The sequence below is a fragment of the Coturnix japonica genome, chromosome 1 (genome assembly GCF_001577835.2).
Source record: "Coturnix japonica isolate 7356 chromosome 1, Coturnix japonica 2.1, whole genome shotgun sequence".
NCBI lineage: Eukaryota > Metazoa > Chordata > Aves > Galliformes > Phasianidae > Coturnix > Coturnix japonica.
This window is the reverse complement of record NC_029516.1, coordinates 1,317,849-1,345,509: the sequence shown is the minus strand read 5'-3', so window position 1 is coordinate 1,345,509 and position 27,661 is coordinate 1,317,849. Positions and strand designations below refer to the sequence as shown.

The window sequence follows — 27,661 nt, the reverse complement described above, 5'->3', positions numbered from 1 at the left end:
GCAATGTTTCGTGGTTTGGTCTGAATAATTTCACTGTCTCTGTGTCTTAGGGTAATAAATAAGGAGTTGGGTTGAAGTCTCATTCAGATCAAACCTTCATCTAATGATTAACTTCTTGATTTTCCTGGAATGTTGCTGAAAGAACTGAAGTAAGCAAGAGCAGACATCACCAAGAGGAAAATTTATAACCTGTGAACTCACTTTTCTGAGTTGAAGGAGATTCCATACACTTTACAGTCTCAACAGAGCTCCCTGCCAGAACTGGAAGAGCAAAGGTGCATGGTCCACCTGTGGTTGAGACACTCCATTCAGGCTGCATTTGCTTGCCATGAGCATAAGATGTAGCATATATATCTTGCACATCCAGCTTCTGTCTTCAATATAATTTCACTTTTCAGTTTTGTTTTTATACCTGTGCTAGTGACAAAACTAGAACTAAACTACATGGGTATGAGCTACATGGGAGCTATTTAAATTATCCAACCCATTCTCATTTGATCTGAGGCATAGTAATACAATGAAAGTCTTTAAATACCTCTAACAGAAGTACAAAACTCAAGACCAAGTGTGAAGAAGATATTTGGCACCCAGGTAGGTAGTGGAAAAACATCCCTTTCACCTTTAAAAATGCCTGGTAGATTGGTTTAAATTTACTTTTCATCTGAGATGTAGCTTCTGAGAGTTGATCATAGGTTGTGAATACCAAGCTTTGCTCTAAGTAGTAGAGACCATTCAGCATTTCATTGAGAATGTCTTATTTCTGGCAATCTTCAGTGCTGCTTGTGCTTGGTTTTAGTTTTACAGCGTCCCTGACCAGGTGTCCCTCTTCATTGCAGTGTAGCTGGGCTAAATGACCTTTAAAGATCCCTTCCAACTCAAACAATCCTATGGTTCAAGCACTAGCTGTTCTGTCACAGTATATAGTGACATGCCCTCTATTTTCTTTTTGTGTTTTTTTCCAGGGACCTTGGAATCACTCCTGCATCAAGCAGCTCCCAGCAACCATTACTGGAGCCAACAACACATAATTCTCTGGTCTCAGATGCAAAGAGTGCCACCAAAGACCACAGCTTCCCCCTGATTAACACAGAAAGCAGGTGAGTTCCATTTCTGAGACTGCCTCTGAGTACAGTGGAGGTTAATGCTGCAGTACATAAGATGTAAAACTACTGTCCAAGCTAATGCAGTTGTCTCATATGTTTCAGCAAGAGCCTTATTATATGTACAGTGTACAAGTCTTGTCATTCACAGGGATGGTTTCATTTAGACACCATAATTCATAAAAAGAGAGAATTTCCAGAGCTTTCTATAAACAGAATATTTGAAGGGGAAATGATGCTGAATGAAACTTGGCCCAGGTATAGTAAAACAGAAATTCAGTGACAACTATATATTTTTTAGACAAATTGCCAGATATTGCTATCAGAATTATTTCCTATGCTCTTTCGAGGATTACCATAGTTAACACCTGAATACCATTTGGGAGGCTCTGGATAACAGCACAATCTTTAACTTCGTATCTCATCGATGATAACAGCAGACCCTGCCAGGATCCTCTGTAGTGCCTTTGCCTTTCCTTGTTGCTATGTGGCAAATCTCATCCAATGAGTGATGAGCATCCTCATTTCTATGACCCACAGCTAAACAGGTTCCAAGGTATGGAAAGGAGACAGCTCCTATCTCATGTAAAGCTTGTAGAGAGAGAAATACGTGTATATATATATATATATATATATATATATATACACATAGATATATATATACATAGTATATATAGTATATATATATATAGTATATATATGTATATATATGTATATATATACATAGATTTGAAAGGCTACATCTACATTGCCTTTCAGGCATCCTGCTACGAAGGGAGCTATATTTTGCTGACTAGTTTTGCAAGTCCACGTTGCCATCTTGCCAAGACGACTTGCTCTCATTGTCCTGCTCCATAAGAATGTCTGAGCTCTGTCTGCCAACTATTACAGCAAGTGACACTGCAGCTTTTCTATGCAGAATCCTTAATAAGCCTTTTTTTTCCCCCTCTTCTGGCCATCTGTTGTAATCTTATGCCCAGATGGCATACACAGAAGCAGCTGGATGCCACACAGCATGACCCAGTGCAGGATAACATGCCAGATCACCCATCCACACATGGAAATAGGTGTGCACTTGTGGCCATGCTCTGGGCCACCTTGAAATGAGCTCTCCTCACTCTTATGAACCTATGCAAAGCTCATCTGAAAGCTGCAACTGTGAGCTGATGTCTGTGCTGTAGAGCTGTTGGAAAGCTGGAATTATTGTTGAGTCCCATAGCTGATACCTTATTCTCACTCAATACAAATGAAGCTACCTTTCCCGATGTGTTAAAACACCCATACCGTGTATTTTCCAACTGTTACAAGTGAACAAATCGCTGCATTAAATAACTAAGCCAAAACACACACTAGACAGCTTTTCACATAAGTCAAAGCAACAAGCAATGCTAATCTCTTTGTAAGATTTCAACACATTCACTTCATTCTTGATCTACTGAAGCAGAATTCTTAGATAAACTTACTGTTGGAAAAAAAATCCGTGTTCCTTTTATATCCTAGGGAGGCTGCCAGTTCCATTTATGTGACACACTACCTGCCACTGTAATTACAAGTAGTTAATTAGCGTGCTGTAAAGAGGTTGAAACCGTAGGCCTCTGCAGATTCATTTGTCCTGAGTATTTGTAGCACGGTGGAGTGTGTTGAAGGGGAACAGAGTGAGCGTATGAGAGAAACTGAGTGCATAATAGGTTGCAGAGGGATTCTGCATCATCTGTCCTTACCAGTAAGTGGCAAGACCTATAACTCAAATGAGTGCGAAGCTACGATGAGTTGTAAAGGTCTCACCCTTCGCATATGGGAATAAATATGTCTTTCCACTCCACCACATTTTGGTGTTTTGACTTTAGCAGTGTTTTCATTTAGCACTGTTAATAACACGGTGGAAAAACAACTGTGAGGAGGGAAAATGCAAACTGCTAATCTGATTCATTTTCTGTGCATGCATCAAGGCCTACCATGGAACCGTATGGAGTCATGTTGTCACCTTCTTTTGCAAGGGAAATAAGGAAAGTTTGGAATAAATTTTCTAATAGGAATGGTTGATGGAAATGCTGTTGTGTAGATGCATTCGAAATACTGACAAAAATAATCCCCCACTTCTGAAGTAAAAAAAAATGTAGTGATTTTACTTGTCTAAATATTGAGGTGGTTTAACCTTTTCTTTTGCTTTTTCCCAATTTTATGCTTTTCACATTTGGAATGGAAGAAAGAGTAAAATTAAAAAAACCAACAAGGGGTAAGATCCCGAATGTTTTGACCTCCAGGCACAGGCAGTTAAAACAAATATTGTTTGCCAGGATGGGGTGCTGGGACTACAAATAGGACCATAGAGTCATTAAGGTTGGGAGAGACCTCTAAGATCATCCAGTTCAACCATCGACCCATCCCCACCATGCCCACTAACCATGTCCCTCAGTGCCATATCTCCATGTTTTCTGAACACCTCCAAAGACAGTGAGTTCCACACCTCCCTGGGCAGCCTGTTCCAATGCCTCAGTACTCTTTCTGAGAATAAATGTTTCCTAATTTCCAACTGAACCTCCCCTCACAATGCTTAAGGACATTACTTCTCATTCTAGAGCGCTACTCACCTATACCAGTAGAGGTGCTTGTAAGACTACCATATAAGCCAGTTATTAAAATAGTCTGGTTACAGCATAGCAAGGTGAGGAGAAAAGGAATGGAATACAGAGTAAAGTTAGGGGCTAGTGAGCTGGTGAGTGGAAACTTCTTAGCCTGTTACTGTACCTTCATCTTTATAAGTTTGAGAGTGGAAGCAGAACCTCACCTATAACTGAGCCATGCATTTAGCAAGGAGCCGTCTCAAAATACAATCAAATGAAGAATATCCGTCAATTGATATATTATGCCAACATTTGCAATGATGTATGTTAGGGATTGGCAGTCCATGGCAAGCGTAATTTAAACAGAATGTGTAGCAGTCCAGGGCTTTAGTCTTCTACTCATTACCGATATAATCTGTGTTTAGTGCAGCCAGACTCCATTTTTCTCATTATTCCTTGGAGTATTCAGGTTTTTTCCTTCATTTCCTTTCCATTTAAATGATGGGGAAATAGAGGTAGAGGTAAAAGCTTAAAGTTAGGGCACATATCTACTCCACATGTGGTGGTTTTCTGTGCTGGGGAAGGTCTAGACGTAGATTACTAGCAGATTTTAAGCTCTAATAATTTCTCCGCTTACTTTTTGATAGCTTTTTTCTTCTGAGTAGCATTCCAAGAAACCTTAAGCATTTCCCATGATGTTTTTGCCAGAGAAGCCATTTGCTAAACTCTGTGCAACTAAACAAGGAAATGAGCATTACAGTAAAGCCTCATGTCAAGGCTTATTAAAACTCACTGCTTGGCTAAGACTGGAATAATAGTGAGGCATTTTTTGAAGCACCCAACACTTGGTGTTTGGTGAGCAGCCTTGGATTCAATTGGACCTCAGAGGAAGATACAAACACTCAGTTCATTACAGAATATAATATTCCTTTACCTTGAAGGCAGTAGAAAAAAATCGCACAGACTTCTACACTACCTCTAGTTAGAAGATAATTACCTGTTTCCTATGGGAGTAACACACTTTTTAATCTCCTTATTCATGATGCCTTCTTCTCACTGCATGGTTTTATTAAAATACCACAGAAATTATCTCCCTATTCCTTGGAATGCTGTAATCACAGTATTCTCACAAGGTATAATGCACTTGCAAGAATTAGAGGATGAAATTCCTTCAGCCTGCACTATCAATAAGGTCAGAGTGGGTAATCTTAGAGCTTCCTCACAGATTCATTAAACCTATGAATCAGTTTGACCTTGTAGATCAGAACAGCAGACATTATCAAATGTCTTAGGTATTGCTCCAGAAATATGTTATGGTTTTACATTGAAGAGGTAGTTATTGATCTCTCTATAGCAATCAGGGCCTTTTACTTTCCTTCAAGTAAATTGATATTATATAGATGGAAATTGAAAGCCTTTATCAGAATAAGCTACAGTCTGGTCATTGCCATTGTCACATTTACTCATTACCCATCCAACCTGGCCTAAAGCACTACCACAGATGGGGCATCCACAGCTTCTCTAGTCAACCCATTCCAGTTCCTCGCCACCCTCTGAGTAAAAAATTTCCTTCTAACATCTGACCTAAATCTCACCTCTTTTAGTTTAAAACCATAACCCCTATCTCATCACTATCAGACTCCAAATAAGGAGCCATGAGTTTGGTACTCAAAAGCTCGCTGGCCATGGTCTTGGGCAACCTGTTTTGGTTGGCCACGCTTGAGCAGGGGAGTTGGACTAGATAGACCCAGAAGTCTTTTCCACTTTAATCTGTGATTCTCTCAAGCACCAGCTTTTATTTCTGACTTCTGGTTGAATTGCGTGATTGCAGTATCAGTAATAGCACCAGACTTGGTGTGTATGCTTTTTTATCGCTATTTTAAAGCATAAATCATTTTCTTCTCTCAGCTGCAGAGGATTTGGTCTTGCTAACAGACTACTTCTAAACTCAACTGGTGCACCTGGTGCAGAAGGTCTGCCCGTTCGGAGCCCTCTTCCCCCTGCTCATCTTCCTGAAGCTGCTGAAGCTCAGCATCAACATCCAAGGGGAGCTGAAAATGGAGTGGACAGATGGAAAGGTTTGAAGCTTATTCCAAAGTAACAGTCTTTCTTACGCTTACTATAATGATCAGGGACTCTTACAATTTGTTTTGGTTGGAAGGGACCTTTAAAAGGCTCTGAGCATCTGATGTTGCTGTAGATGTCCTTGTTCATTGCAGGGCAGTTGGACTAGATGGCCTTTAAAGCTCTCTTCCATCTCAAACAATTGTATGATTCCATATTAGCGTTATCTGGGTGATAGGGCAGCCTTTGTGCCTCTGTGGTAATGACACAAAAAGCAACGTTCTGATGTGACAACTCAGGATTTTCAGCTGGAGAAGCACTTTGTGGTAAATTCTGACTTATTATTTCTTTCTTCACTTATTTATTTATAATTTCTGCAGAGACTGAACTTCACAGTGACAACCTTGAGAGAAAATACAGCAAAACCAAGACCGGTTCTTCCCTTGTGCCTCAGCTCACCAACACTAAACTTGTCCTACCTCCAATCCCGTCTGGGCGGAAGGGCACCAACCCTTGATGGCCACTTCTACAACTCTTGCTCTCAGCCACACTGAAGCTTTCTGTCTAACAGGAGTTCTGAATTTGATAGGATTTCTCTTTGACAAAGCGAAGTCTATCAAAGATTATTTCTAAATCCGTTTCTGATTAACTCTCCAAAAAAAAAAAGTTATTTATTTATAACTTTATTAAAAAGTAATTTCTGTGTTTCCCAACACTAGAAATGATTTCCCCAGGCATTCTCAGCTGGGAAATGCTGTAGAATTTTTCCTCACCACCACGTGTCCATATCTTCTGTTAATTTATTTATTTCCTCCCCCTCTCATCTTATAGATTTAATTGAGGTGTGGAATCATAAGAGCTTCTGGTAACATTGCCCATGCTGTAGGATTAGTGAATTGTTGTAAAATGTGTTTTCTTAAGAGAGGAGACAAAATTATTTCATTTGCACACGTATTTATACAAACAACCTCAGAAACATTGTTAGGATCTTTGAGAACTGGCTGGAGCAGTAAGTGAAGGTTTCTTTTTCTGTACGTGGAACAGAGCTCTGACAAATAAACAAAACTCTTGAGCTGATGTATGTCCTGATTAATTCCATTGCCATACATTTATAGAACAGACAGTGCGGCCCTTTACCTGAGCAGCCTACCCAGAAGAAAACTATTTGCTTGTTTACATTACAGAGGTCCTCAATAGTCTTTGTGTGCATAGAAGAAGATACAACTCACTCTCCAAGTGCAGACTGCCACTACAGCATCACAATATCTTCAGCAGATCTCTGCATGGTTGTGTCGTCTCTATAAATACCTTCGCAGATGTTATCCTGGCTGTTACGGCCGGCTGCACGCTTGATTGACGTGGCTGCTGATCAGTGCATCAGTTTGTGCTGTTGTACAGGTGATAGTAGTATTGCTAATGTCATGGTTAATGAATATGTACAAGGTACCTTGTGTTTCGCACGCAGAAGAGCCAGGGGTGATCACACCTCATAGCTGAGCCTGGTAACAGAGCTGCTTAAATTAGGAATGCAGTGCAGATGGATCCGTTGTTTTGTTGCTTGGTGGTTTTTTTTTCCTGGACACTTAATTTCTGCGTGTCAGGAAAATCAGGGCAGTGGTGGGTGACACCCCAGCTACATCAGTGTCTCCTTTGGGGTTTTGGTTGGCTTACTTGGGTTTCCATCAGATAATAATATAACACGTATCAGAACAACATAACTGGAAGAGAACTGCAAGCAATTACTGGACCCTGAGCTCTCAAATACTTCCAAATGTGGGACATTCCATGGGGTTACTCATCCCCAGTGGGCAAATAGACCATGGGAGTTTAAAAAATATCAGAGAGAAGCTCAGGTTGGAAGCATGCTGAAACCAATTCAGCCAAATATTCAATTCCATAGATAGTTTCAGTTGGAAGGGACCCTTAAAGGTCATCTAGTCCAGTTCCACTGCACTCAACAGGGACACCTGCAGCTCCATCAGTGCACAGAGCCTCATCCAGCCTGAGCCTAAATGTCTCCAGGGATGTGGCACCCACCACTTGTCCGAGCAACCTGTTCCAATGCTTCACTTCCTCACTGTAACTTTTTCCCCCTTATATCTGTACTCCATCTCCCCTCTTCTAGTCTGAAACCATTTCTTGCCTTCCCTCCCCAACGTTTTACCTCCACACACTCTTGCTTGCTTTCCTCCCACTTCCCAGCAGAAGTTGCTCACCCAATTTACGAGATTCCCAGCAAGTTATGTGGACTTGCCCTTTGCCCACCTATACCCTGAAGCATGGAACATCTGGCCCATTCACAAGGCAGCAGTGCTGTTGGATTACCAACGTGTGCTATTTACGTTTTGTTCAGCAGATTGTGAAGCTTTGCAGTTGGGCGTTCTTAGTTTAGAAGGTTTATTTTTGGCTGGAAGTACAGAACTTGCAACTCCGTGCCTATATATTTATAGGCTGGCAGATAAAAGCAGGACTGTTTCAGGGAACTCTGTTTTCATTGGCAGGAAGTGTGTTTGGATTACAGCAGAGTAACACCTTAAGTTAGTCACAGTCAAACAAGTCTTTGAGTCCTGAATTTTACAGAGGGGAGCATAACAAGCTGTTTAATTTCCCTTTTGTACAAAAAAAAGAAGCATTCAGCATCCAATAAAATCCATACTAGTGCTTTCTGCCACGTGAATGGAAAAGGCTTTAGCAGCCTACTCTAGTCAAGTCTTTGCTTGAAGGATGGAGTGTTGGATCTTTGAGATGAAGCAGAGAAGACTGGGAACTTGTGGGAAGTTAAAAGCAGCTCTTCAGAATGGATGTTGGAAGAAAACTTCTCCACTGGGCACTGGAAGAGGCTGCCCAGGGCAGTGGTTGAGTCCCTGTCCCTGGAGGTGATCAATAAATATGGCACACTGAGGGATGTGGCTTAGTGGGCAGCACTGGTAGTAGGTGGATGGTTGGACCAGATGATCTTAGTGGTCTTTTCCAACCTTAATGATTCTATGATTCTGTTACCCATATCCCTCCCCCAAGCCCATAGCAACATGGTAGGAGTAACCATGGGTGGTGTAGGACCATGTGGATGCTGTAGGACAAGGAGCTGCAGAATTAAGGAATGACTGAATGTCGTTGGATAGACTTAAGAGTAGAGTGTATTAATTCAGATCCCTAAAATGAAAGGATCTGAAGTTTGTTGGATAAAAGTTTGTTTTACAACTCAAGGAAGTATTCCAGAGGTTCATAGATGTTCCTTCCTGCAAATTGGTGAGCACATTGAATGGTAGAGGTGGAGATGCTCCATGGACAAGAATGTAGACAGCCAGGGCAAGCAGCTACGGGTTCAGTTGAAGACAAGAGCAGGAGACAAGTGCTGGCTCAATCCTCCAGCACCCACTTCCCAGTTGACACAGGGAAAAAATGGACATAACATTATTTGTTTTGCTACTTTTGGAACATCACTGCCCTCCTTCCTCTCGCACTAACCTCACTGATACAGGCCAGTAGAGGCTTGATGTGAGGACTACTTTGAATCCAGCAGCAACCCCTTTTTATTTTCACTTGTTACCAATATTTTCTGGAAACAGATGGTGGAGAGTTGGTTTGGATTGACCAAAGGGATCCTTATTCCTTTGCTGAATGCCCACATCCATGTCTAAAAATACCTTTACTGAAGCACTGCATCGCATCCTGGCAGCATCTGGCTGCCCTGCTAGCTCTGCCTGCTCCCTCAGGAGCTTGTCTAATTGAATATGCTGCATAATATGCTGCTAATTTGGCAGCTGTCAAACTGAATTACACCACATTTTTTTAACAGTAGAGTAGTGGGGGTGAGAGAAGTTGTCGCACGGTGTGATAACACCAACTGACCGTGTTTCTCTTCGCATCCCTCATTTAAGGGAGAGCCAAAAAAGGGTTTGAAGAAGGCCCACTTGGGTCCTTATTGGTCTCACCCCACATGCATTCACAGCTCCAGCTCTCCCAACAGTGTTGGGTCTGTTTCCTAACCACTGTTTCCACGTTGCTGCATTTGCAAACCCAACTCAAGCGTCCATTCCATTGGAGCTGGAGCTTAAGCAAACTCTTCTTGATACCCACCATAGGCTCTCCAGTAACTCATCCTGCTTGAACATACCCTTTTGGTAACCCCCCTGAAATATTTCAAGCTTCTGAGATATTTGTCCTGTCTCCTGTCAGGTGGAGAGAGAGGAGCCCACGTTGCTAAGCCTGAATTTCTTTCTTTGCTGTGGGGAGGAGGGGGGAGGCAGCTCCTACATTGTTATCATTCTTGCTTCTCTCCGCTTATATCTCAGAGCATGTAGGAGCATGAAGGTATAAATCAATGTCCATCAGAAGTTGTGGATGCCTCATCCCTGGAGGTGCTCAAGGGCAGGATGGATGGGGCCTTGGCGCACCTGATAAGGTAGGAGGCAACCACCCCATGACAAGGATTGGATCTGGGTGGGCTTTAAGGCTCCTTCCAACCCAGCCATTCTGTGATCCTGATGGAAGACATCTCTGCTTTACATAACATTTGTTGTCCCCATGTTGGTTCAAGGGATCACCCAGCCATCATCTCTGTGCTATGCTTTGGGCAGCTACCAGCCCAGGGATTATTTCCACCCATGGCTGTCTTAAGCACCTCCTCTGTGGGAAATAGGACCATGTGGCTCTTACAGATGCTCCTACTTTGCCCCCACTTTAAGGGGGTAAATTAACATGCATTTCCTGCACTGCTGTCCTTTGGTCAATGCAGGCTCAGCGCATCCATCTTCCAGCTGCTCAGAAAGAGCAGGAGGTGAAGGGTAAAGCCAAGTTACTCATAATTGTATGGAAAAGGGGAAAATAATAATGATTACCTAAAAAAAATCCAGCACATTTTGGAGAAGGAAGGGGACCAGGAGAGACCCACAACCCTGGGCCATGCTGGAGGCAAAAATAATGGCTCCGTATCCTCCAAGCTGTTTCTCTCCCAGGTTTCCCATGTCAATAAATCTCACTCTTGGGTTTCAGCTGCTGATTTATGATTGCTATAATGAAAGATGCTGAACACAGAAACTAACTGTGTGGCTCCAGATGATTTACAGAGACATCTTTATCCCCTCTCATTTAATTTAGTGTCGGGAGTAAGTTTTTTACACCTTAGAAGTGACAGAGATCTCATGGAGGTGTTCCCAAAGGAGGTCAAGACTTTCCCTCTCGCTTTAATAAAGAAAAATACCCCTTGTTTTTCTCCATCCCACCGTGGTGAGCCACGGTGAGGACAGATTGAAAGTGTTAATAAACACAAACCTGAATTTAACGAAAGGTAAAAGATTTGGAACAGGAATGTTGAGTTGATGAAAGCAGTGCCCAGCCAATGAGGATTTATTAAATGAATGGCTGCCAGAGTCCGGGGAAAGATGATTTGTTGAGTTAGAAAAGCATATACTTGGTAACTACTTGGGAGTTGTATGCCTATTGATGCAGTGGGGAGGTTTAAGGGGATAAAACCATGGCAAGTGAAGCAGTGCAGCATAGACAAGATTTCCAGGAGACTGAAGCAACCAATGGGTCTTGTTTGGGGTCTTCGAATCCTGCTGGTGCCCTCAGCACCAAATGATTTGGGGTTCAAACTCAAACTGAGCCATGGCCCCAAGTCCAGAACATGGGCACCTCAGCTGCCCAACTCTGCAGTGTCAGACTTGGCTGCCCAGCTCACCCACCTGAGTGCAATTAGGACTGTTAGTAGATATCATTTATCATAAATGCAATTAAAGGGGAGCCTTCCCTATGGCCATCCTTTCCCTCTCCTGCCATCTTCCTCTTCCTGCACTCAGCCCAAATCTCACTTCATTTCCCTCATCAGTAACAACCAAGGCTAAAAGGGGTGGACACAAGGGGATAACACAGGTGGTATCAGTTTAGGGCTGCAGAGGAGGAAAAGAGACACCCCACCATTCTGTAGGCATCACACATGTGTAGATCATTACCGTTCTAGCTGCATTTCCCTTGTGCAAGATGGAAGGGCCCAAAGTGGATGCCTTGTCCCTGAAGATGCTCAAGGCCAGGTTGGACAGGTCCCTGGGCAGCCTGATCTGATGGGTGATAACCAGCCCATGGCAGGGGGGCTGGAAATGGATGAACTTTAAGGTCCCCTTCCAACCTAAGCCTTTCTCTGATAAGTAGAGGAGAAGATAAGTCCCCCATGAGCACCAAAGTCTCCAAAGGGAGGATAAATTGTGTTTTCAGAGCCCCAGCAATTTTCTGATCGCTGTCAGACAGAAGCAAAGGATGCAAGGAGAAACAAAAGGACCTTCATATCTTGAACAAGAGATATTTATTTTGTTCAACAAACCAGAACCCCAACAACATCGAAAATACCCCCCATAACCCAACCAACCAACCCAAAAGCTCTGTCAATCCAAAGCGTTGGTCTAAAAGCATCTTGGCTCATCACTTTGCCTGTCTCTGCTAAAAGAAAAATAGATGTGACCTATCACCTTATCATTTCTATTGAAAACGTAAAACCCAAATACTATTTAAATACTATTTTTTGGCTATTGGGGGCACTTCCCTTCACCTCACAACCAGGGGAGCTCTCCCGCAGCAGGAAGGGAATTGCTGACACTCCTAGGACAATAAATACTTGAGAACACACAGAAACACACAACGGACACGTTAAAAAAAGGCATGGGATAAGAACAAAATATATAACCCATGATCGATACCTGGCTTGAGAGACTTACAGCTTATAAAATAAAAGGAACCCAAACATCCCCCAGCTGCACCATCATCACACAGAAATGGGTGACAACATGTAATCAGGGGGTATCTTTGTTGATACAAAGGGCAGTAACCTAGAGTTGGCTATGTACAGTATGTTACAGGCACTCAGGCACCTGCTCAGATGTTGGTTAGGCCATGGATGGGCAATAAGCTGGGGGACAGCCACACAGCTGCTCTCAATAAGAATCAGCAATAAAATAGGAGCTTTGGGCTGGTAGCCATTGCTTGGGGAGGGCTTGGCATTGGTTTAACTGGGAGGCAGCAAGTGATTGTCTTTGCATCTTGCCTGTTTTTCATTCTCCCTCTTTTCTTTGCTTTTAGCGATGCCCACAAGTATTCCAGGTTTGGCTCTTTCTACTTCCCACCCAGGGCTGTGTGGTGCTTTGTTGTTAAGAGCAATGCAAACCAAAAGCCATGAGGATGTCGGTGATATCAAGAGTTGGCCAACCTTGATGTGATCAACTTGATGCTACTGGATGCTCTTATTGCTGAGTAGGGGAAGCATCACAATGAAGTAACCACGGTGCTAAAGGAAAATCAAGACAAAAAAATCCATGCATGTGCTCCCTTCCTGCTCCAAGACCAAGAAAGACAAGGCTGCTCACCAACCTTTGCTCTGCCCAACCATGACCAGCTCCTAGAACAGCGCTGCTCTTCGCCTTGCTGGAAGACATACATCCAAAGCTCTTGCAAGTTTTCCAGATGTCATGCAAGAGGTGATGCTATGGGACACCTGTCCTGCACCAGGTGGATGCATAGAAATGTCATGAGTGAAGCTGACCCCCAAGAAATGGAAGAAGGAAAGAAAAGGGGAGAGCCAGCTGAAGGGACGGGAAAACCAGCCCCTCCTCAGCAACAGAATTAAGCTCAGCTGTTCTGGCCCTTCTGAAATTCCTTGGCAATGTTTGTACCCTGAGGCGTGTAGTGATAGAGCAAGGGGTAACCGTTCTAAAGTAAGAGTTATATTCGGTGTTAGAAGGAAATTCTTTACTCTGAGCATGGGGAGGCACTGGAATAGACAACCCAGAGAAGCCGTGGAGGCCCCATCCTTCAAAGTGCTCAAGACCAGGTTGGATGAGGCTATAGGCAACCTTTCTAGTTGGGGGGGGGGGTTCATAAAAGGTCCTTCCCAAGCCAAATTGCTCCATGATTTTACACTGAAGTGTCCCAGGCACACAGCACGACTCACTGCAGCAGTAGGTAGCAAATTCACCTGTGGCCACACTTAGGATGATGGAAAAAAGGAGGAAGATGTGGCTGAAAAGTGACCTGCACTAAGTTCTACCAGAAGCAGGAACCCCTAACACCCTCCACCTCATTAGGTAGCAGTGCAATATCACGATATTTAGTGACAGGAGCTTGGTGGCTTGGAGGTAAGTCCCCAAAGCCACTCTTTAGTAGTCTACCAAGCAGACTGAAGAAGGTGGAAGCTATGGGGTGTAACCAATATCCTCCCAGCATGATCAGGCAACAAGGACTCAAATTAAAAGCCAGGCCTGGCACTTCCAGTGTAACTAAAAACCTGCTCCATAAACAGCAGCGTCTGGTGGCTCTCTGGGGCTCAGCCATCCACTACAGTAACCTGGCTGTTAAAGGACGGCACCAAATGGGCTCAGGGTTCAGCTCAATGAAGCTGAGAGGACTGCAGAGAAGCACAAGGTTGGGATCCTAATCAAGAACCGGGTCAGCTTTAAAATTATTTAAAAGGGAAGGAGTTGCATAACAAAATGCACCATCTCAAAAGTAACCATATCCTCCCACCACGATCCATTATTCCAGGCAGGTTCCCAGCAGAGGCTCCACGTTTCCCAGGAGCTTGGCACAGCCAACACCTCCCCTGTGTTATAAAAAGGAACCCCCTTTCAGGGAGATTTCCTGCTGCTCTGCTCTATAAAACAATAAAAAGGTCCCTCCAGAGTGTCCCCCAGCTGCTATTCCGCCTTCGGCCTCTTCCTCCAGCGAGCCAGGAGGGGCCCGAGGCTGTTCCACACCTCTGTGTACATGAGAGTCCCCACAAAGACGAAGGCAGTGCCCAACCAGTGCCAGGCCGTGAAGGGGTTACGGAAGTAGAGGATGGAGAAGATGAGGCTGACGAACTTGCGCAGCGTCACCACCAACGTGACGGTGAGGGAGGTGCACTCCGTGGTGAGGATGAAGACGCCCCGAATGCAGACGTATCTGGGTGGGTGGGAGGTTAGGGAGCATCAGAGCTACAAAGGGAGGTTCTCCTAGCCTCAAAAAATGCAAAGGTTTGGGCAGTGGATAACCCCAGTTTGGTTACAGAGAGAATAAATGTCCCTTCTCAGCTCAGCTGTGCTCTGACCCTCAGGGAAACCCCTGGATTCTCAACATCCCCTTCAGCCTGCACTGTGGGAAAGCAAAACTCCTCCACTACAGAGTAGCCAGAGCTGATGTGCTAGCAAAAAGTTAATGGCAAACAGGGTTTGCAGTTCTTGCAGTGGGGCAAAGGGAAACTAAAATCAGACTTCTTCTGATCTACTACTAGTTACAGATGGAGAAGTCCCCTTTCCTCCCTAAGAGGGCAAAGGAAAGGCTTTGAATTGGTCTTATGGAGGAGCATGAGCAGCTATAAGGCACACTAACTTGTCAGCAGTGAAGAAATTGGTAACTGAAGGGCCCCGTTTTCCAGGGTATCTTGGCTTCATCAGACTTGCAGATCTGCCCTTGCTGCCATGGGCATGAATGGCTGTTATCCTTTCTAACGGCTGGCAGAACCACTGTAAGCTTTTACCAGCCAGCCTATCCCTGGGGAGACGGTGGCAGATTTCAGCCAACCTGGAAAATACCCTTAAGTTCCAGGTTGAATTCCACTCTGTATTTTCCAAGATCAGCTCCCAAAAAGCAGGGGAGGCATTAAGGGTTCGGCATCCCCACCCTATTCCACCTCTCCTATCGTGCTTCTATCTCCAGAGCTTGTCTCAAGCTGCACATTGGAAGGATACTGAGTGATGACGTTCATGAGGAGGTAGAACCACATGATTGGCATGGTCAGCCCAATCACTGGGATCTGGAATGGCTCTGTGGGGAGGAAGGACAAACAGGTCTCTAAGCAGCAATTAGCTCAAGAAAAATGCATCTGCTGTAGGCACACAAAGTGTGAGCCAGGAGGGAGCAAGGTTTGATACAAAGAGAAGATGCAAGGAGAGAGAATGTCTCTTTTGTCCATGAATGACAAAAGCTTCATCCAGAGGACAGAAAGGTACAAGAACAAGGCTCCCATCCATGCAACACTCACCAGACTGGCTGAAGAGAACTGCATGGTGGTAGATGTTTGGGGCCAGGAGAATAAAGCCAGGGAGTGGTAACGCATGCTGGAAAGAAAAGGTAAAGAAAGACATGATGTTAGTAATTCATGTGAATCCACTCACTTCTTACTGAAAAATCAGCCTCACACATCTCTGTGGATTCGAGCTTCACTGCTCTACCCTCACAGAATGTGATCCTTTGGATTTCTGCCCCAGGGATATTGCCTGTTTTCAACATGCTCTGTGAGCAGCAAAAAAACCCTCCTCCTTCCAGGAAGCAAAGGGGGAAGATGGGATCATGTAATCACAGAATGGCTTGGGTTGGAAGGGACCTCAAGGATCATGAAGCACCAACCCCCTGCCACCAAACTCCACATTGAATACCAGCCCAGGCTGCCCAACGCCCCATCAAACCTGCCCTTGAACACCTCTAGGGATGGACGGGGCATCCACAGCCTCTCTGTGCAGCTGTTCCAGCACCTCACCAACTCTCTCTGTGAAGAACTTCCCCCTGATGAAGAAGGATCTACTACAGCCCAGCTATACAGGCTGTGAATTTCATCAGTCTGCTTCTCAGCAGGGGAAATTCAGAAAGCCAGACCTCCCCCCCCTTTATAAAATTCACCTCCTGGGCTGCACCTCCAAAGGAAACTTCTGGAGTCAGATGACTACACATAGCTGAAACCACCACTATCATTTGAAGCAGCTCACAGGGCTGCCTGTGTGGATCTGAGTGCCAGGTGGGTCTCTGAGCAGCTCTCTCTATCCAGTAAAAGAAACAACAAAGATGCGGTGACTCACGTTGTAAAAAAGGGCCTCTTTGGAGTGTTTCCCAAACTGCTTGTAAAGCGTCTCCTGGAAAATCCCCATTCTTGCAGACATGAGGAGGGCGAAGGTGAGTGCAGCAATACCTGGAAGAGAAACACTTGAATTGGCAACCACCCCCTTCTTTCTCACTGCTGCATAGGTCACATACATCAGGCAGGGAGGAATCAAGAAGGTACCCGCAACTATGCCTGACTGTAGTCTCATTCTCTCACTACACTACTACTACCTTGCAGCAATCCTTCAGGTGCTGTATGTGACTTGTTGGCTACATGACGAGCATCTCCTTGCACAAAGCTGTTAATGAGTGCCATAAACTCCCACTCTTTGCAAATCAACATCTGGAAGCTCAGCATAACAACACCAGCACGTGGACTCCCACCACAGTCTGCACTGCCCAATCCACAGTGGCCAAGGATGAGACCTCAGAGAGCTGAGCCTTGCCTGTATCTCAGCAGGGCTGGCTGGACATGTGCTCACATACCTAGCAGCCACCACAAGAAAACATGGAGTCCATCCTCTTCATTCAAGCTGGAGTCGGATGCCTGGTGAAGAGAGACACAACAGTCACCATGAGCTACCACAGCTCTGCATTCCTCTATATGTTTCTACCTCATTCCTGGCTTGTGTTATGCTTCAAGCAAGCCTGTAAAGAAAAGAATGGCCATTCCAGAGTCGCTTCCTCAGCTGAATGGATGTGACAGCAACCACAGCACATTTTGTTTTCCACTCTGCTTGGAGGAACATACCAGATTCCAGTTAAAAGTATAAATGTCTGATCAAGAAAGGCATTTTTCTTAAAGGAATGCCCTGGCTTGGCCAGAGACTGAACTCTTCAACACCAGAAATAACCAGTGCTGCTTAGAAAGCTCTCGGTTGGCCCACTGGCATCTGGTATAAAGGAAACAACAAGGGCTCTGGCCAAGTCCCACTTTGGTACTACAGCTGGCTTACAGTCAAGGTACTGAGGAAGCCAGACCTGTATATGCTGTAAGCTGATGGTAAAACACTTGGTGGCATGACTTGGCTGAACGTTTCTGCTATGGCTTAGGGCAAATTAGATTACACACATTTTCCATAACTCTGCATACCATATGTCATTGTTTCCAAAACCCCACACCCATTAAAAGTTGCTCTGTATTAATTCAGACTAAGGCTGTAGAGCACAGACCTTCCTCAGACACCCTGAGAGTATAAGCAGCTATGAAACAATGGCAGCTCCCCCCGTCAGAAAGGTTCACAGCTGTGACTTCAGGCCCCTTCCAATCCTTACCACTTGCTTTGCAGACATGAAAGTGCAGGTAAAGATCCCCATGGAAACCAGGGCTATGGATGTGTATTTCGACAAACTGTATCTGCACAAGAGAGAAGAGAAACGTCAGCGATCCAGCACAGATTTACACAGTTCATCTATTTCTCCTTTGCTCTGTATTTTGCTCTATTACACTGTTATGGACTTGGCATAATGGGCACAAAACCTTTACCTAACACTGGACACGGCTGGGGTTGGGCAGCCAACTTACTGAGCAGAAGGGCAGAGTCCATGTAAGTGGAAGACGGAACATGTTGGTGTGTTATCAGCACTGTCTTAGTCAGAAAGCCAAAACGTAGAACTCTTATGGGATGCTATGAAGACAGTTAACTCCATCCCAGATTGAGTCAGTATAGCAAGTGAAGGCGTGAGGGGCAGTGGGAGTGATGAAAAGGACCCTTAGTTCAGGCATACCCTGTGCTTCATCTTCAATATCAGTCAAGCAAGGATATTTATGATGAAAGGGGAAGGCACTTCACATTGGTCAGGATTAAGGTAATAGCAATGCACTGCATGACGGTACAAGAAAAGTGCTTGTAATTTACCTTTTCTTCAGAATGATGATACCCAGAGCCATGCTTGCTATGAGAGAGCCCTGGGGAAAACCAAAAACAGAAGGTCAGCATGATAGAATTCCTTGCACTGGTGCACCTGCCTCAGACAAATAACCTTGAGCTCAATACAACTACCATGAAAACACCAAGTGAAATGGCAGAATGGGATCAGGGAGTCTCACTTCAGCTATCAGGAAGGGAGAAATCAAGCCAGGCGTCCTGGGAACAAGGATCTCCTGACCCATCGACCTTCCCTTTCTTGGCCCACTCCCAACACTCCATGAGCAGCATGTAGCCAAACCACTGTGTTTTTAATTGGGAACAGGAGTGCAGCTGCACAGACTGATTGCAGGGCTGCAATACACGAATCCCTCATGGTTAATGCAGGACAGGGCTCCTACAGCACTGTCTGTTTTTCTTCTTGTTAATGTCTCTTGATTGCACGTATCTCAATGCAATGATAAGTTGTGAAAGAAAAGCCTCCACCCTGCAGATGTACCCAGCAGATTTTGTTATGCCCAGCAACCAGAGCTCTATTTTCTTAGTTTTTAATAGATATTTTTAAGTGAAGATGCATTTTAATAGCATCTTCCAAAGCAGAGGCCCAGGGAGGAACAGTACATATGGCCAAATCCATCCTCTCTGACCGAAGGCATTTAACACATGCATTTACTCTAGAACATGAACCATTTTGTTTCATTATGAGGTGGAAAGGAAAGCTGAGTCCTTCAGACCAGCAACTGAGTCCATGCAAGTCTGCCAGACAGAGCTTGGGCTTGGTTTGGTCACCCTTATTCCCTCATCACCTCAGGAAAGATGAATTATGTGCCAGCTTTGGTTTCCTCATCTATCTAGGGACATTTAATGGTTAATATTACAAAAGTAAGACTTCAAGCTGAGCCAGCATAGCAAAAATATGGTAGAAGAACACATGCAACAGAGACGGTGCTTGCAGATGTGATGGGAAGAGACGTCACATGAGGTGGGAAAGGACAGCATGGCAGTACTCACTGATCTGAAGATCATGTGCAGCGGCATGGCAATATTTAAGTTCAAAGCATAGTTATTCACCACGCTGACAGTGAAGAACATGGCCACCATGATGAGGTAGTACCTGAAACACAAACACAAAGTGGTGGTCAGCAAAATCAGCCCATGGCTGTGCAGGCTGGGATGCACCTTGAGAAGAGACAAGTGGTACAGAGAGAGCTGGGAGCTGAGCAGGAACCCACCTCACTCTAGGTCTGTGACAAGAACAAAGAGATCAACACAATTTAGATGCATCCATGCATCCACTGCATGAAGCACTAGAGAGACAGTGAGCTCTTCAACCACAGCCTATTCTTAAATGTACGAAATACTGCCCTGTTTCTCATACAGGTGGATACCTGACAGCAATTTCCTATTAAGTATTCTCAATACAATAAGGAGTTTGTATTTTACCAGGCATGACAGGTTCTCAATGAGGCTTTGCAAATGCTGCTGAATGGATCCGATTTGGACAGGATAAACGCATGAGCCATTTTATTAAACACTTCTTGAGATAACAGGGCAGGGCAATTTGCAACAAGTGAAAACATTCAAGTCCACTGTACCTCATTGGGATGGCCGGCCTCTTCCTCCCGAAGTTGGCTTCGAAGATAAAACCTTCCACTGCAATAAATAGGAACTGGGAGAACGTCACTATGTTCCCACATCCTGGAAACTGCCTGCAGGTAGAAAGACAAGCATAAGAGCAATGTCACAGAGCACAGTGTACTGGGTTGTAATAAACTCTAGCTAGCAGCTCACAATCCCACATTGAGCATCAACCTGGAGGGACTCCACTGTTTTAACTGGCCAAGTTCTCATATTGCTTTTGTTAAACGTTTCCCTGCAGGCACTGACTCACCTGTATTTGTGTAGATGAATGTGTAGCAATCCCTTCCCCTTCTATTTCCAAAGATGAAGGAAGCAACCACTCCCTTCATGGAGGACAGAGTGAAATAAGTCAGGAAGGAAGTGAAAGAAGAAGCTGCTCTGATCTGGGTCTGCATAGTGTCCCGCTGTGGTATAGGGTGTGAATGCACATCAAGCACTGACATAACCATATTGAAGCAGGGTCTCCATTCTCATGGGGTAAGAGGTTTTGACAGGGCTCTCTCACTAGATACTTGCTGCTGTGTGTGCTACAGGCCAGGTGAAACGATGACTGTGACTGCAAGGAAGGCAGCAGGATTTCTTATAACCCCTATGGGAAGGAAGAGCTGAGGTGAGGTCCATGTCAGCATAATAGCAAAGCTTTGTGACTTTGGCAGCTAAGCACCCATGGTGGGTGAGCCTGCTGCAGGCTCTGCCTTCTTACTAAGAAGCTTAACAGGAACAGGAGAGGATTTCCCAGCAGGCACATTGTCAGCTGTGAGTTGTCAGATGATCAGAAAGCTTGTTGTTCTTTGCAGCAGGAGACACAGGGAGGACTTCTCCTTCCTCTGCTGCAAGAGGGAAGCTGAGGCCAAGGACTTAATGAAGGAGATGCATGCTGCCAAGTCCCTGCTGCACCAGCATGCAGCTTGCTGTGTAAATACCCTACCAGCATAAAAAGGAAAAGCCATCTTTTCTCCCTGTATCTTTCATGGCACCAGCCTGAGTGCCTGCCCTTTACCCACCTGCCAACTTCAATGAACCACACAACTCCAATCCCTGCTTTCCAACGTGCTTAAGAGGTTCAGAAGTTACACGAGGGAACAGAAAACAGTCAACCTGAGACAGAAGCCACGTTGCATGAGGGAAAAGAAGAGAGACTGAACCACAAACAGAGGCCAGGCTACAGGATTATAAAGCATATCTCGGCAGGAAAACATAAAGCAAGAACAAACCTGGACTGAAAACAAGCCAAGACTGTTTTCAAGCACTAAACTTTGCTTCCTCCCTATTCACAGATCCTTGCATCCTGTTGCTTGTTGTACATATGACCTTACATCACCAATAAAATGCTGACAGAAGGTTATGTGTTGACAGATAATAAAAAGGCAAACAACAAAAAGAAAACAACCCCAAAATAAACAAACCCAGGCTGTATCCACCCATATGTTTGACTCACGATCCCAGCACATTGATAGACTTAGAAGAAACAGCACATAGTCTGCGTGTGTCAACTAATGGAATCCTTTAGCTGTAGATGATGATGGAGAGACCTTCAGAAGCAAAGCAGCATCAATCTATGATGCCTGAAGGACTGAGCAGCCTGGGCTATCAGCAGATAGTGGATGACGAAGAGGAGAAACCCTATTGAGATCTACCATGCAGTGATTCAGATGTCTTTACATGGATGACACCTCCCAAGGACACGACTTCAGAAGGTCAAATTGGCTTTCTAACCAATACTGTATGGCTCAAGGACAGTCCCACAGCATCAATAAGGAAAGGGTGCCAGCATCCAAGGCTCTGAATGCAGGAGATGGGAAGAATTGAAGTGTCTCTTGCCCTACTCAAGCCCCCTTTCTTGCTTAACACACTCTTGAGAACATCCAACAAGGAGTTTCCCTACTCTCCCTCTTAGGGACCCATTTCACTACAATAAGAGGGAGCAAACCTGTTTGTTTGGCCTGTTTTACATCACTTTCATAGCAACCAAAGCCCATTATTTCTTGTCCTGTCTCCTCCACAGCCATTTTCCATACATTTCAAGTCTTCTATCTGTCCTTCAGCATCTTTTAGACTAAGCAGTCTTCACTGTATGAGGAGCTGGTAGCAGAGAGAAAGCATTGAAGGGACACTTAAGGAACGATGTGTGGTGATCCCCATATCCATAATGGGATGCTGTGATGTGCCTGCACTGACAAAACCAACCCAGGCGTATATAAAGCTGGACAACCCCCAGAACACCATAAAACCCATAAAAACCAAAGCAATGTAAACCCAGGCTCTACCAGAGGGCCCTAAGGATGCCATACATCTCAATGGGGTCTGTGGTGGGTCCGACCATCCCTTCAGGCAATGCACAGCCCTGGGGCCTGGAGCTGTTCCCTTGTGGGTCTGACCATCCCTTTAGGGCCTCACAACCCCTCAAGGCCAACCTCAAGCCGGTTTTCAGCCCCAAATACCCCAAAAACCCCCTCAGATCCCCCCCAAACCCCCTCAGATCCCCCCCCAGACCCCTCAGACCCCCCCAAGGCCCCTCATATAAAGCCTTAAGGGGCAGCTTTCCTCTCCCTCCCACCCCAAGGCCTTCAAGCTGAGGTGGGCAGCGCTGCGATACCCAACCCCAAAAGCACCATTTCTACCCCCAAAACCTCCTTTCCCCCCCCCCCCCTTCCAACCTCACCTGACCAGCAGCTCAAGGAACACCACGTTACTGCAGCAGCCGCAGAACACCAAACACACCGCCAAAGCCGGGTGCATAGCGCAACCCTAAGCAATAAAACGGCCTTTTCGGGCCTCCACAGCATCACAGCTCCCGGGCCTACTGCCCCCAATGCCGGCCCCACCACCCCCGCTTCCTCCCGGCCGCCGGTAGTTCGTTCTCCGCCCCGCTTCACGTTGGTAATCGCCGCCTCTCCGTCACGGTGCGGCATACAAATCCCAGCAGCCCCCGCGGCGCCTTCCCGTCTCCTCCCATAGGGATGGTAGCGCGGGGCATGATGGGTGTTGTAGTTTCGTGCTTGTGGTGGGGGGGGCGGGCTGTAATGGCGGCGGTGATGTGGCTGTGGAGAACGACTATAGTAAATAGGCTGGAAGGACGTTCCTCAACGAGGAGCCCTTTTTAAGTGTTAAATAATGAAATCAATTGCTCAGATGTGAAATCGAGCTGAAATGCTGCTGCTGCTGTGATCCTCTGACTTTATTTCAGGGACCTACCAAACCCAATGGCACTATGAGGTGTCAGCTACTTCATGGAGACGACGGTGAAAAATGAACGTTTTCTGCTTGTATTTCTGGCTGTGATACATGGAAGAGACTTTACACTGTGAATAATTCGCCCTCGTGACTTAATGCTTTGGCTTTCCCTATCAAGAGCGAAGACACTGTTGGGTCAGCAATGGGAGACACACAAATCAATACAGTGCTGTATAGAATACGGTTGGAAAAGAGCACTGAGATCATCTACTCTGACCATTGACCTATCACTGCCATGATAAAACCTTCCCTTCCCTTCCCTTCCCTTCCCTTCCCTTCCCTTCCCTTCCCTTCCCTTCCCTTCCTTCCCTTCCCTTCCTTCCCTTCCCTCCCTTCCCTTCCCTTCCCCTTCCCTTCCCTATCCCTTCCCTCCCTTCCCTTCCTTCCCTTCCCTTCCCTTCCTTCCCTTCCCTTCCCTTCCTTCCCTTCCCCTTCCCTTCCCCTGCCCTTCCCTTCCCTTCCCTTCCCTTCCCTTTTCCCTTAACCCTTCCCTTCGCCCTTCCCCTTCCCCTTCCTCTCCCCTTCCCCTTTCCCTTTCCTTTCCCTTTCCCTTTCCTTCCCCTTCCCTTCCCCGTTCCCCTCCCCTTCCCCAACTCCCAAGCTGATGATGCATTGCTTCCAAAGCTCCCATATTTAAGATCTGGGAAACCAAGACTGGTTGGGAACACGGGTTTTGATGGTGGAACTAGATGACCTTAGTGGTCTTTTCCAAACTTTATGATTCTATGTGACCTCAGGGCTTACACGACTTCTGGATGAAAGCTTAGAAAAAACTATGGCAATGACATCCAGGAATCCTTGAGTACCTGCCTGAGCTTGCCTACACATAGAAGCTTGTATTGCTTGATTAAAAGTAACCAGAGACCAAGCGAGTTCTGGGGTCTCTTTTGCTCTGTAGTTGGCTAAAGTTTCCTGTTCCCCTTTACTACAAACAGAAAAAACAACAGTGAGGTTTTCTGACCTCACTTCAGGTAGAAATGCCTCAGCTTACTTTCTCAAGCTTCCTATCAAGCCCTTTTAAATGGCTTATATATTATTAAAAAGCACCATGGTTCATTAGCAACAAACAAAGAAGGTTGCTCAGGCTTGCTGGCTCTCTGTAACATCTCCAGGGTTTTCCTGCTTCCACATCCTCAGCTGCTGCATAGGTCAGAATGATCGATTTTTATGTTTCCCTTCACTAATAAGATTTTTGCTACCGTAGGTGCTCGGCTTTCTTCGCCTTTCATTTGCTTTCTTTGTGCTTCAAAGGGTAAGGGGTGGCTGAGGTTGTTTTTCTGCCACAATAAATGTGCCGCACCTTCGTTGCTAAATGCATTAAGCCACAGAACAAATTGCTTCTTTTGAACTGCTCCGGTGTAACAGTAAAACCCAAATCTCAGCTCATAAAGCATTTTTGAGCTGTGCATTGTAGCCTGACACCTCTGGGAGGGCAGTTCTGTATGGCTTAGTGAGTACTCAACATCTTTTCTAATGTTATAACTACAGGGTAGGTTCTGGGATGAATTGTCAGGCTGAGTTTATGCTCTGATTCTTCAGGGATGGAGGCTCACATCTATGCAGAAACTCTGAGGTCATCTCAATGCAGGATGGACTGTGTCATTCTTGGACCTGCTTTGAAACCCAGAGAGGCTGTGGATGCCCCATCCATCCCTGGAGGTGTTTCAGTTGGATTCGGGCCCTGTGCTGCAGCCTGTGCTGGCTATTCAATGTGAAGGTTGGTGCTCTGCCTGTTGGTGGGGGTTGGAGCCTTCATGATCCTTGACGGATCCTTTCCAAACCCAAGCCATTCTATGATTCTTGCATACCATGATTAGACTATTGCTCTCAAGGCCATGTTCTGCAGCTGGAACAGTCTAAACACACAGACAAGCTGAGGTTTGTAGATCATAATAATATAGCTGAAAAATTAAATAAGCTTTCAGCTATAGGATAAAAGCTTTTTCTTTTTCTTTACTGTTTATCTGTATTTTTTTTTCCCTAACAACAGCAGATGCTCTTAGAAAAGATATTACTTTGGAAACAACATTGTGAGTGCTTGGCTGTGTTATCAGCAAGAAAATGGAAACAAAGCATGTAAGAAGCCAGTTCTGTTTGGTAGTTTGTTTGCCTCAATACACAGTCAGTCCTTGACTCCCAAGGACATAGATATTCAGTCTTTGCTTTAGGAACAAAATGCATGATGAACAAAACCAGACAAAGCTGTGAGCTTCAGTATGAAAAGTTCTTGTCTCATTTCCAGGGACGAATAAAAGAAACCCAAAAAACCAAAGTAAACAAATGTTTAATTGAAGCATCTCTGAGACAGTGAATTCTTCAGTCCTGGCCAGTCATGATTTCATAGATGCTTTCAGCTTTGATTTTGTGGATAAATGGATATACCATAGGATACACCATTTAGAGACATAGGATACATAAGGATATGCCATTTATAGAGCCTCTGCAAATGGAGACATTAACTGAGCAGCCTGGTTTGGTGGTTGGTGACCCTGCATGTAGCAGGGGGGTTGAAACTGGATGATCATTGTGGTCTTTTTCAACCCAAGCCATCCTATGATTCTATGATTTTATGATAGATGGTGTCATTCCTGGACCTGCTTTGAAGTTCTGTCAGTTTGGGGAAGAAAATGCAGAGGATGAACACATGGGTTTATTTCAACTGTTTTCCATCGCAATCATGTTCTTTGAATAGTGTGTGGCCAGGTAAGAGAGTGGATTGAGTAGGATAGCAAGCAATGGCGAGACCTGATGTGTTGAGAGTCTCACTCCAAGAGGAAGCATTACTCTCGTCTCCTTAGCACCTGTGAGCAAACACAGCCATCCTATGACCAAGATTCCATTACTCCTCATCTAATCATTTCTCAAAGGGCAAACCCTTCTAGTGTAACCCACTGTAGAGGGGGCTGAGCTGCATCTTTTTGTCTACAAACTAGGAGCTTCCAGGATATGGCAATGGAAACTCTATTTTCACCAGTTTTGTTTGAAATGCCCCCAACCTTTGGGCTTTGGCCAGGGGAAGAGTCTTTTCCTTCTCTGTTGGGAAGGTTTTTGTGGTAGTCAGCTTCAAATTTCCTTATCTTTTGTGATTTCACATCACTTTTTCAAATGTAACTAAAATAAATCACTGATGCATTTTAACGAGCATTACGAAGAGGCAAGGACTCTCTCCTTTCCTTAAATTGTCACATTCCTTGGATTTATGTGTTCAATCAACTTCCAGGTCCCCCAAACGTTCCTCCCTCCCCCAGCAGATATTTTCTCAGCAATTTCAGGTATTTGCTAATTGCATCCCAGCTCAGCAACATGCACATTTCCTGTACAGATCAGAAACGATCACCGTTTCTCTGAACAGAGCAGGAGATATTCCTGCTGGCTCAACCATTTCATTTTCAGTGAGTGACATGAGCTGGTTTGCTCAGAAATGTTTTTCTGCATGCTCAGAACTTGTCACTTAGTAGTGTAAAGCAGCAGGGATCCCTTAACAAAGAAAAGATGCTTCAGCTGAGGATCTGGTCCCCCTTCTCCTCTTGTCACTTCTTAAACTCCCTCTCCCTCTTTTCCTTTTCCTTTTCCTTTTCTTTCCTTTTCCTTTTCCTTTTCCTTTTCCTTTTCCTTTTCCTTTTCCTTTTCCTTTTTTCTTTTCCTTTCCCTTTTCCCTTCCTCTTTTTTTTCTTTTCTTTTCTTTCTTCTTTTCTCTTTCTTTTTCTTTTCTCTTTTTCCTCTTCTCCTTTTCCTTTTTCTTTTTCCTTCCCCTTTCCTTTCACTACCCTTCCCCTTCACACCCTTCCTCTCCTCTTCACTTCCATCCTCTTCACATCCCTTCCTCTTCTTCCTTCCCTTCCCTCCCTTCCTCCTTCCCTTCCCTTCCCTTCCCTTCCCTTCCCTTCCCTTCCCTTCCCTTCCCTTCCCTTCCCTTCCCCTTCACTTTCCCATTCCCCTTCCCCTTCCCCTTCCCTGCCAGGTTTTATGTGGGTGATTTCCAAGGCAGACCCACACCATCTAGCAGTACCAGTGCTGGAATTGCCTATATGTGTTTCTACATGTCAAAAATGGCAAAAGCTATAAACTCCAGGCATATTTGGGGGACTGCCTGGGGGTAAATAGCTTCTTTTTTTTCTTTAACTGGAAAGCTGGAAATAGCTTCTTTTTTTTCTTTAACTCTCTCCCCCTTCCTCCTCTTCATTCCTTAGAATCATTAACTTGACATCTCTTTACATGAGCTGGAAGAACTTCAACCTGAAGCAGTTCTGAGAATCTCCCTGCACTGAACGTATCTCTCGGTGCTGGAGGTGAATGAACATAACCTTCCAGAGGTGATTGATGGGACCTCATAGAAGTGTTCTTTCAATTA

The 27,661-nt window shown here is 45.0% G+C and overlaps 2 protein-coding genes across 4 annotated transcripts in view; one reads left to right on the top strand and one right to left on the bottom strand.

Annotated features, from left to right (window-relative positions):
• Positions 1 to 7,120, top strand: part of LRGUK (leucine rich repeats and guanylate kinase domain containing) — a 44,712-nt gene extending 37,592 nt beyond the window's left edge. Inside the window, exons 18-21 of one of the 3 annotated variants that reach the window (XM_032448801.1) lie at positions 963 to 1,097; positions 3,307 to 3,336; positions 5,573 to 5,742; positions 6,109 to 6,805. In XM_032448801.1, coding sequence (XP_032304692.1) covers positions 963 to 1,097; positions 3,307 to 3,336; positions 5,573 to 5,742; positions 6,109 to 6,245 — 472 coding nt within the window. In that variant the 3' untranslated portion in view covers positions 6,246 to 6,805. Of the gene's footprint in view, positions 1 to 962; positions 1,098 to 3,306; positions 3,337 to 5,572; positions 5,743 to 6,108; positions 6,806 to 6,912 lie in introns of those variants that run through there. The other 2 variants (XM_015860235.2, XM_015860300.2) reach the window with 2 other exon arrangements.
• Positions 7,121 to 12,010: 4,890 nt separating this feature from the next.
• On the bottom strand, positions 12,011 to 22,992 carry SLC35B4 (solute carrier family 35 member B4). Its single transcript, XM_015860415.2, has 10 exons — positions 22,739 to 22,992; positions 20,031 to 20,144; positions 19,447 to 19,549; positions 18,427 to 18,476; positions 17,843 to 17,924; positions 17,054 to 17,114; positions 16,546 to 16,655; positions 15,735 to 15,810; positions 15,442 to 15,517; positions 12,011 to 14,656 (listed from the first exon to the last, which is right to left on the bottom strand). The coding sequence occupies exons 1-10, from the start codon at positions 22,813 to 22,815 to the stop codon at positions 14,410 to 14,412; spliced, it is 996 nt and encodes a 331-aa protein (XP_015715901.1). The 5' UTR covers positions 22,816 to 22,992; the 3' UTR covers positions 12,011 to 14,409.
• Positions 22,993 to 27,661: the final 4,669 nt, after the last annotated feature.

Bases quoted from the DNA above. Each gene is read 5' to 3' on its own strand.
- SLC35B4 (XM_015860415.2), bottom strand. From the start codon at position 22,815: ATGCACCCGGCTTTGGCGGTGTGTTTGGTGTTCTGCGGCTGCTGCAGT. The intron at 17,115-17,842 runs GTAAGGATTGGA...TCTCTTCACCAG, and splicing joins TCATGTCTGCAAAGCAAGTG to GCATCCGACTCCAGCTTGAA. The intron at 16,656-17,053 runs GTATGTGAGCAC...TTTCTCTTCCAG, and splicing joins TTTCTTGTGGTGGCTGCTAG to GTATTGCTGCACTCACCTTC.